This window comes from Petromyzon marinus, chromosome 42 (assembly GCF_048934315.1).
Source record: "Petromyzon marinus isolate PM22_M1 ecotype Great Lakes invasive population chromosome 42, UKy_Petmar_22M1.pri1.0, whole genome shotgun sequence".
NCBI classification, from domain to species: domain Eukaryota; kingdom Metazoa; phylum Chordata; class Hyperoartia; order Petromyzontiformes; family Petromyzontidae; genus Petromyzon; species Petromyzon marinus.
The window spans coordinates 4,053,827-4,064,977 of record NC_133708.1 but is presented as its reverse complement, the minus strand read 5'-3'; the positions used below and the strand labels follow the sequence as shown (position 1 = coordinate 4,064,977).

The 11,151-nt window shown below is 44.3% G+C and overlaps 1 protein-coding gene across 1 annotated transcript; it reads left to right on the top strand.

Annotated features, from left to right (window-relative positions):
- The first annotated feature begins 176 nt into the window (after positions 1-176).
- LOC142930578 (protein-arginine deiminase type-4-like) lies at positions 177-2,323 on the top strand. The gene is made up of 2 exons (XM_076073439.1): positions 177-691; positions 1,515-2,323. Exons 1-2 carry the CDS (start codon positions 689-691, stop codon positions 1,752-1,754), a joined length of 243 nt encoding a protein of 80 aa, XP_075929554.1. The 5' UTR covers positions 177-688; the 3' UTR covers positions 1,755-2,323.
- Positions 2,324-11,151: the final 8,828 nt, after the last annotated feature.

Genomic DNA, 11,151 nt, shown 5'->3' with positions numbered 1-11,151 from the left:
CTGGGTCCACGAAAACCATCGTTACTTGACATCATGAATCGAATATAGGAAATACACGTTGAAGGCTTAATTTGTTAAAAGACGACCAGAAGTTGATCTTTTTCACCCTAAAAATATAGGTTATAATATTTAAACACGCAATTTTAATAAATACACGTTGTAGGAACACATTAGAGCATTAATATGAATAGAAAAATGGATAAATAATGAATAGAGCATACAATAAAATGTCATACCTTTGGCTAAGAACATGGATAGCGGTTTAAGGGGTTGTTGGAGCTGAGGTTGGCTGAGTCCACTTGGGACCGCTCCGATTGGCCGAAATGGGCGGCCGTGTGATATCGTAAAACCGTATCGTTCATTGAAAATGTATCGTTAATAGAAATGGGACTATGGGAGGCGGATTGTTAATCGATGGAATCATAGACCGAGGGACCACTGAACGTACGCAGCGGTGGAGACAGCGCCGTTAACAGCTTGCTGGGGTTGGGGAGGCACCTGCCACACAGCCTTGAAGCGACGCGATCCCCGGCTCCCCATTTATCTGTCCTGTGTGTGGTGGCAGCGCTGCATCGACTGGAACCGTGACGTGCTCAAGAGGGAGCTGGGCCTGGAGGAGGCGGACATTATCGAGCTCCCCGTGCTCTTCTTCCTCAACTAGAGCAAGGCCGAGGCCTACTTCTCCAACATGGTGCGTGTGGCTGCCCTCATTGTCGTTGTTGCTGCTGCAATGTTGCGTGGCAAACCTCGGGTTCACGTCCCCTGCGACCGGTCGAGAATGCAAAACGCGACGGAAGCCGTGCGCTTGGCGAGCGATAACAGCCTCGCCACCACAGGTGCAAGTTAACACGTAGTAGTAGCAGAGCTTTCACGACCAATATTGTCCATAATAAGAGGTTTTTTGGGTTAGATCGCATAAATATAAATGTCGTCAAATCCGCCACCACCCGACACAGCCAATATATCTTATATTTACATAGCGCTGTTATCTACAGCGCTTTACAAGGATTATGAGTGGTACAATTCGGGTAACGAAAAGTGATTTGGCGGATAGGGTTTGGGGTATGGGGAGGGCGGTTTGTGAGTACCGGAATTATGGGGGTGCTAAGGGATGGAGGGAAGGATGGGCCTGGGAGAAGAGGTGGGTCTTGAGGGAGGAGCGGAAACTAGAGAGGGTGCTTGCTTAATTAGTAAGGTTCAGTACGTAAACAAAACATGCCAATTCGTTAGGAGTTCAGCACACCGGTGTTTTGGAGAGTTAAACCCACAACATTTACAATGAGTACGATGTTTCACCAATAATTACAATTAGCATCATAAGGGGACGGCCAGAATTGGCGAAACGTCGTATTCTTTATTGTGGAAAGGTGAACACGGCAAAGACGTTTCTAACAAACCGTTATAAACTGCGAGACACTCAGCCGATTAGTGCGGTTGGCTACATACGCTGCTAACAAAGTTAAACATACACACGTGAAAAAAAATTCACCTCTTGCACGTGTTACGACTCGCAGGTGAACATGGTGGTGCTGAACAAGGAGCTGGCCATCCCCAAGCCGTTTGGTCCGATCATCGACGAGCAGTGCGCCCTCGAGACCAGCGTGTGTTCGCTGATCGAGCCCCTCGGCCTGCGCTGCTCCTTCGTGGACGACCTCCTGTCGCACCACGTGAAGAAGGGCGAGGTCCACTGCGGCTCCAACACGTGCCGAGCGCACTTCGCCGCCACGCATTGGTGGGATGTGGGCCCCCTGTGAGGCCCCAGCCACCACGTACCCACGGGGTCGGGACGGTGCCCGCGAGGGCCACCGCCCTACTGACGGAGAGTTTTGCTGCGTACGTTTTCGCGTTTTTATTGTGCTTCATAGCCCTCTCTCTATGTCTGTGGTTTTTTTTATGGTTGCACTGCGCATTGTTGGGCACGATGTCTCCGACGTTTTCTGGGAACTTCTTCAGTTTCACGAGAGCTCCTGAAGAAGCCGAACGTGTACGTGTGTTAGCCGACCGTGCTAATCGGTGGTACAGGGGAAGGACAACAAACATGGTACAAGAACATGGTATGACCCGAAAACACATTGGAAAGAGGGAGATTTGCCAATTTTGGACAGGTCCAAGCAGTCGCTTAAAAGGTCCCCAGCTACCGTACGTGTACAATGAAATCCTGATGAACATGCATTTTTTAAAATCTACAAAATAAACGGACATATGTTTGTTTCACTAATGAGCAGCTTACTGTGCTGTTTGGAACAATATTTGCCAGAAGCACGTGTTTAAGTGGGTGAGCGTCAATATGGTTTCGGGTGAATAAAATGAAGCTCATCTTTCACTTGCCCTCCTGTGCTCCATTTAGCCTGCTCATTACAATGTGTATGGATTGCCTCATATAGGCAAGAGGTCTCCATGAACACTGTGGGGTGGGTCCCTTCACCATAACCCAGCGACATGATGCAAAAGCAATCGCTGTATGTTGCCGTAGTGGATTTTGAGGTAACGAACTCCAGTATTAAACAGCCTATAGGCAGAGCAACCAAGATGTAATTCTAATGTGGTGATGTAGACCTATTATTATTTACGTATAATCCACCATGAAAGCAATTTTTTTAAGTGATACTGTGTTGAGTTGCATTCATCAATAAGTCATGTGACGTACGGTGAATTGGACACGACGCATTGAGTGTAGAGTTGGGGGGGGTGGTTGGAACGCTTTACACATTTGCTACGGCAAATGATGTCCGTGCAAAAATATATATTTCCGAACTCAAACTGTCTTTCCTCAGCTGTCCATTAAGTTTCAGTTTATTTTGCATGACCCTGTGAGTCAAGAAGCTCTCGAATCGTGTTTCATCAACAAAAACAACACCACCACTTCCTCCGACATATGCAACAAGTGACGGTAAAAATAAACCAATAATAAACAATAACACATAAGCGAAGTAAAAAAATAGATAGAAAATTATAATCGCAATATACAAATTATCTTCATTTTTTTTCAATTATGTATCTCTAAAAACACGCATTTTTAATCTGTCATATTAATTGTAATGTAGACTGAGCCTAAAACACGATGGCATTATATTAAGGAATAAAAAACACAGCATCCATAACGTAGTGTAAACAACGCACAGAAAGTGGTCTCTTAAGGCAAATAATATTTATGCCTCATCTAACTAAGAAACACTGGCAGTTCCACAGATTAAGCAACCTCAGACAATTCATAAACACCCTAACAATACTCTTTGGTTCTATTGGGTAAAGTCACGTAGGTAAAAAATAAAATAACAAAAATCACGACGTTTCGGCCACAACACAAGCGGCCTTCATCAGGTGAAGGGACGAGACTGTCTGGAGGACAGCGCTGGAGTGAAAAAAGCCATGCTCAGATCGCAACCTTTAAGCTGTGTGAGAAGAAACAAAGCGCCTTGACAAAGGAATTAGCATATAATTTAGCATTGAAATGGCTCATTGAAATATCTAAGTTAAAGTATATACATCCGCAGAGGCACCCCTTGACAAAGGAATTAGCATAGAATTTAGCATTGAAATAGCTGAGTGATTAGCTTGTAACTGGTCACAGAAATAGCTATGTTAAAGTCAGAGCATATACATTCACCGAGGCACCTAGTACAAATCAAACAGGAGAATTCAGCGAAATACAACCACGCCCAGACCGCGGACCTTTAAACTGTGTGCGAGCAAACAAGGTGTCCTGACAAAGAAATTAGCATAAAAATTAGCATTTGATTGGCCGATTTTAGAAAAGAGGTGGTGTACGTGCCGGTGGACTTGCCGTTTGGCGCGGGGGGGGGGGGAGGAGTTTACCTATTGATCGTGTGAAAAGGGAATTTATAAGAGCTGCGAAAGTTTGGGGTACCACTACTTGAAAAATATACTGTACCATTGAAATTAGTTTAATGTTTAGTTCGATTTAGAACATCTTTCCAATGGTTGCTTAATTTGAAACCATCTTCTCGGTTGAATTTGTGTCTGTGTTTGTAGATCTGAATTGCCTCGTGAACAAATCTCTGATAAAAACCCTGGTATCGGAGAATTTGTTTGATTTGTACTAGGTGCCTCGGTGAATGTATATGCTCTGACTTTAACATAGCTATTTCTGTGACCAGTTACAAGCTAATCACTCAGCTATTTCAATGCTAAATTCTATGCTAATTCCTTTGTCAAGGGGTGCCTCTGCGGATGTGTATACTTTAACTTAGCTATTTCAATGAGCCATTTCAATGCTAAATTATATGCTAATTCCTTTGTCAAGGCGCTTTGTTTCTTCTCACACAGCTTAAAGGTCGTGATCTGAGCGTGGCTTTTTTCACTCCAGCGCTGTCCTCCAGACAGTCTCGTCCCTTCACCCGATGAAGGCCGCTTGTGTTGTGGCCGAAACGTCGTGATTTTTGTTATTTTATTTTTTACCTACGTGACTTTACCCAATAGAACCAAAGAGTATGGATCCTAGCAGTCACGAAAGCTTTAAATCTAGAACCCTAACAATATACAGTGTCAGTTTTAAGTTGATTACAGTGTTATCAAGTTGTACATACCTACGCATGTCTAGTTCAATTGTTTGTCAGATGCAGTTCCAACATAGTTATGCACAGCAAAGAGAAATGCAAAATCCCTCAAACACTTTTATTCAAACCAATATATTTACATAAAGTCACAAAAAGGGAGCTTGTTTACCCTCCGCAATAAAATCACATTTCAATATACCAATTATTGGGCTCTTAATAGCAATGCGTCATAGAAAACCCTGGTGAGGCTTTGTTCGCCTCTATGTCTCTCTCTCCCCGTGGGTACGTGGATTTTTCTCCGGGTCCTAGGGTTTTTCCCTCCACATTTAGAATCAACATGCGCTTAAGGAGTATTTGGCTGCTATCAATTCCCACGTGACGATCAGCCACTTCGTTGAGCTATCATTTGTGGCCAGGTCGCTTCTTAAAATAGCTACCACAGCTCAGTGGGGCCTTACCTGGTAAAATAAAAAATACAATGGTTTCTTTATCGTTTCCTCGAGTCTCATCAGGAGGTTGTGCCCTGTGTAAAAAAAACTTAGGTGTACAGTACCACGGAAGTCGATTGTCCATCAGCATGTCACTGTGCGCAGTTTATGGTGTCCGTACCGTGTGTGCTAATCCACGCATATGCATGCCCCCTCAGGGCCTGTGGCTTATAAGATTTGGCGAGAATGTCATGCGGCCACATGCACGGTTATAGCGGAGGCGGTGGCTTTACTGTGCATGCTTCACAATGGTTTATGTTTCCTAGTTACCTTCCCACGCTTCAGCATCGCTCTTGGCTAAGGGATGTCAATGTTCTGTAATTCAAGATATTTCAGGTCTTGTGTAAATTGCAAAGTGAATAGTTGATGACATTTTCTTCGCAATAAAGTGTACTTTCTAACAATGCCCAAAACCCATTCAAGTTGATTACTGATTTGCAACTTTCTGTATGTGCGATGAACTTATTTCGCACCGTATTTAGCCAATGGTGCTAATCGGAGGTGTGATTAGTGCAGAGGAATAATATCCTCTCATTCATGGATATACTGTTCTATTTGTCAGGTACAGCCCACTGAGCTATGATCTGTTCGTCAAAGGTGATTTGGCCGGGCCTGAATTACGTTTTGGTAGAAAGGCAGTTGCTCTTGATAACTGAGGGATAATTCGAATTTTTTTCGGACCAAATATCACTACAAACTGCCACTATCAACACCAGAATCGGACCCAATGGAGTGCATTGGGAAATCACCTGCTTTTTCACACACACAGGGACGAATGCAATGCTTTTGGCTTTTCTTGAAGCACTCCTGTATCAACTTACTAAAAAATGTTTTTTTTTTACCAGGTAAGGCCCACTGAGCTGTATAGCTCTTTTTCAGACGTGACCTGGCTATTACAAATGACAGCTCAACGAAGTGGCTTATCACGTGGAAATTTATAGCAGCCAGAGGACCTAGGGAAAAAATCCATGGGGAGATAGACACGCAAACTCCAAATATACAGCAGGCATCAGGGTCGGGATCGAACCCACAACCCCCTGTATACCAGGCGAGGTAGTTAACATCTCGCCACCGCAATGCCCTTGCTGTCAATTCCATAGCTACACATAAATGTTACTGAGGGGCCTTGCTGTGACTCATGCTGGTGCCCATAAGAATTTAAAGTTACGTGAATGACTGTCATATCGACTTCCGTGGGCTGATGCCCAGGTCACTCTTGCAAATGAGGCTCTATCCTAGCGTCTTCAATCCTCATGTGGTTAAACAAAATAAACTTGAGACTTGCATTCTTAAATGCAGGGAGGTTGCGATGCTGTGTTAAAGTACAAAATGGATACTGATGTCTCGTGATGGAACATCAATAGTAGAAGAATCAGGATATCATTTAGGGGAAGAGGCGCAAGAATGTGAATAATATAATTCAAATGTATAATGCGCATTCCATCCTAGGTTCCCAATGCGCAATGCATGAAAAGCAGGAAACAAAAATAAAGACAGGCCAACTGACCAAACTATAGAGGGTAGGCCACTTTAAAAAGAGATGGGTTTTCAAAGCAGACTTAAATGTCTACCGACTGCCTGATTTCAAGTGGCAAGGCGTTCCAAAGCTTGGGTGCAAAGCTAACAAAGCCGACTGACCACTAATTCCAACTGCAGCAGAAAATAACTTCAACTCGTAACGCGCCGCAGTTATTCACTCGCTCTTGAAGCGAGAGAACGTCTCGAGAAGAGCGTGCAGGAACCACAGACAAGTGGGAATGCAGCAGCAGCCAAGCAGTGAGCCGGCGCCAGCAAATGCTCAAGCTCTGGGATCCTCACTATATTGGGGAGTTGTAACTAGATTCGTGTTTAAGTAGGAGGAAACGAGCTCTTGGAGAAAACCCATATATGCACTAAACCAAAAACTAAAGTTGATTTATTTATTTTACCACTTAAGGCCCACTGAGCTGTCAGAAGCGACCTGGCTACCACAAATGATAGCTCAACGAAGTGGCTTTGTCACGTGAAAATGTAAAGCAGATAAATAGTTGATTATCGATAATCCGGCTGCTTCCAACATTATCCAGCTGTCCCGGGCCAATCCGACAAAACCGCTCCAAAGGCTGTGACCCAGTCCAGGTATCGCCACCGTGTGCATGTGTAGAGTAGTGAAATACGCGGTGCGCACAGTTAACCCAGGGCAACTGAGGGCAAACAGGTGCGCATGAGGTTTGCACGGGCAAACCGCCAGTTGTTAAGGGGCAACCAGGTGCAAACGGAGTCGACCGGTTGTGCACGCTGAGACCGGAGGTGTTGCCAGGGAGACGGGAGATACTGGTTGATTGATGGGCTGACAGGCGCTAGCCTGGCGACAGCTTAAAGAGACGCACGAGAGGTCTTGGATAATTAGCAGAGGAATTAAAATAAGGGAGTGTGCGTGAGCGGAGCGGGGGAGTTGTTGCCGGGGACCAAGTGTGAAGACATCTCGCCGCAGCCGCTCCAGCCGTCAAAGGAACCTCAACCCTTATGCCGTCGCCAGGCGGGTGATAGTGATTCCCTCACCTGGGACAGACGGGTGAGCGGGTCTGAGGGAGCGTAGGTGAGGGCAGCGGTCGAGGTGTAGAGTTGCTGTGTGTGGAGACGCTGCATGCGGAGACCCTGTGTGCGAAGTTGCTGAGAGCAGAGCTGCTGAGCGCAGGATAAGGGAGGCGAAAGGTAGATAAGAGTGGGGAGAAGTTAACCATAAGTGATCATATAGATTAGTGGTTCGTAACCTTATTGGAGGTACTGAACCCTGCAAGCTTCATCAGTGCATTCACCGAAACCTTCGTAATTGGAAAAATAAAATATGATTTCTTCAAAACATAGGTATATATTTTATTAGTGCACAAAATTAACCATGCATCAGTTGCACACAAAATCACTGTGTTCAAAGAACAAAACCAACAAAACATGAATTTCACACAAAAACATAACTCAGTGAATATTTACTGCAAATCAATGTGGCTTTTGCTGTTGCCTTTCAGATACAAGTTCAGAAATGCGCGGCTTCACCTTGGCAAGTGCCACTCTCATATCATTTTCGCAACAAAGTCTGTTCCTTTTCTTAGTTTTGGTCTACCATCCTCGAAAAAGATTGCTCGCAAAGATACGTTGTAACAGTGTGAGTATCTCAAGGGCTTTCTTAGCAATTAGAGGGTATGGTACGATTTGGTGACACCAAAACGTTGAGAGCGTTGTTGTTCTGAAGAGTTGCTGTTGAAGCTGGCTCTGCTGAAGTTCAATGATTTCCTCGAGGTATTCATCGTTGACATCTGCTGTCGCAACACTAAACGTGAACGGCTGTCTCACCCATGCTGGATATGACTCTGTGGTGGGGAAGTATCCGTCGAGAGACTTTGCGAGCTCATCTAAGTGCATGGCAATTGCTTGCTTCAGCTCCCCAGGTACAGAAATGTCTCCAATTCCAGACACGTCTTCGATCTTACTTACACAGTCGTCCAGCAGGGAGAAGTTTGTGAAGTTATCATTCTCTGTTCGTCATTTCCATAAAGGGAGCTTTTTTTTAAACTCCTTCAGGTTTTCTTCCGCTTCAATGATGTTGACTCCACCACCCTGCATCTGTCGATTGAGATGATTGAGAGCATCGAAAATATCGGCCATGTACGCCAAAATGAGAACGAACTCAGAATTTTCGAAGCAATCTGCATGACAATGTTGGTACTCTCGCAAAAACAGGACTAATTCCACACGCATGGCAAAAACACGATTCAGCACCTTTCCCCGGGATAACCACCGAACGTTAGAATGGTACAGAAGTATCTAGAATTCAGAGCCCATTTCCTTACACAGCTCTTTGAAGATGCAGTGCTTCATAGCACTATTTCGCACGTAGTTCACACACTCAACTACAATTTTTAATACTTCTGGCAGTTTTGGAGGCAAGGTTTTTGTTGCCAACGCATGCCTGTGCAGAACACAGTGCGTAACAATGATGTGTGGTGCATCGGATTTCACCAGCGCTCCAAAACCAGTGTCGTCCCAGCATGGCTGGAGCTCCGTCCGAACAAACTGCAGAAACTATATTCCACGAAAGATCGTTACAAAATAAAAAAAATATTCCTTCATCACGTCGTCTTTCATATTGCCCACGAATACAAGCTGGCTTAGATTGGAAACGTCAGTGGTCTCGTCGAGTTGGAGGCTGAATTTTATTGGGCTTGAAATCAGAACTACTTGAGCCAAGCTCTCATCGCTCATGTCGTCTTATCTTCAGCAGCTTTTCCCAGCATGATATTCGCCATCTTCAACGCAGCTGGTTTTACGAGTGTTTCACCAATGGTGTGTGGTTTGCCCTGCTTTGCGATCAGGTACGCAACTGTGATGCTGTGACGATCGGTTTGTCGATGGGTACAAAGCCGAGAACAGGCAGAGTAGCCTTTTCATCGAATCTGGCTCTCTTCACCTTGAATTCAGCGAGCGTTGTGTTCTTGTATTTCCCATCTCCATGCAGCTTTAGGAAGTGTTCCTTTAGTTTTGCCGGTGCTAGACTAGAAATGCTCAACTTGGCATTGCAAATCATGCATTGAGGACGCTGACTCCTATCACGTTCCTTTATACACGTGAATCCATATTGTACATATTCGTCCAACCACTTTCTTTTTTTGCTCGACATAGTTAGTATGAAGGGATTGAAAGATTAAAAGAAAATCACAAATGACGTAAAATCACAACAGCCACAAGTCGACTACTGAGCACACCAAGTTCCTGATCACGCAATGTGGCGTGATCAGCTGCAGCCAATGATGGCCAAGCGGAGCGTGACGTCACGACTAATACAAGTGGGCTGAATTTATTTTGTGTAACACTTGTAATCTAACACAGCGAAGAAAAATTGTGTGTTGCCAATTTTTTGACGGCTGACAAAAACGGCCCGACATTGCTAGTGCGAACCGGGCTGCTATACTGTGTGTGTCTTGACCCCTGCCGAACCCCAGAGAGTGACTCAACGAACCCCTGGGGTTCGATCGAACCCAGCTTAAGAACCACTGATATAGATAGTTATAGGAGTGCCTACAACTGGTGCAAGAATAGGTGAATAAAGTGTAAGTAGGTGACTTGTTACGTGTTGGTGTGAGTAATTTTTGAAGACACTACACATAGTTCCATTGATAGTTCCATTTATTAGGTATAGCCATGTGAGTCATTCGGCTCGTGAATCGGGTGCAACCGCAACAAACACAAAAATAAACAAGAAAACATCTTAAAGTGACTATGCGACTGTGCAAACAGAAAATGCAGGAAAAAACATCTAAATATTCCTGAAAAAGCACCGTACACCAACACTGTGTGCAAAAATCCCAGTGGGATGCAAGTCAAACAACAACAACAACCACAAGACAACTTAGATTAAGGCCATCAGTCTAACTCCGTACTACAATAAACAAAAACATGGCCAAACCAAAAAACGTTTTCGAAATCACCAAAACATGACACACAAAGTAGCTATGCTTGATTTCAGTGTCAAATATATACACTACATTATACACTACATACAATAATACTGCGCTCATATACATAAACCCATGTAGTCTTCGAAATTGGAGTGGTAAGTACGATACAGTAAATAGAGTAACTTTTTTTAAAGTTGGATGTTCATTTTTGTCCATTGTATGTTAATGTCTGACAATTTCATACAGTAAACAAATAAAAAAAACATATAACACCTAAAAACATGTCATACAAGAATGTGCAAAAATCATCTATTTTAAATAATTATTTAGTGATTAATTATCCGGAGTTTTTGAAAATCTGGCGTCCCCTCCCTCGTGGATAATCGATGATCGACTCTAAACGCGTGATGTTGATTTTAAATGTGGAAGGAAAAAACGGAGGGCACGGAGAAAAATCCATGCGACCACGGGGAGAGAGACACTGCAAACTCCAAATATACAGCAGGGGTCAGGGTCGGAATTGAACCCACGACCTCCTGCATACAAAGCGAGGTAGTTAATATCTCTACGGGGAGAGACACGCAAACTCCAAATATACAGCAGGGGTCAGGGTCTAACCCACGACCTCCTGTATACCAGGCGAGGTAGTTAACATCTCTACGGGAGGAGAGACACGCAAACTCCAAATATATAGCAGGGGTCAGGGTCGGGATC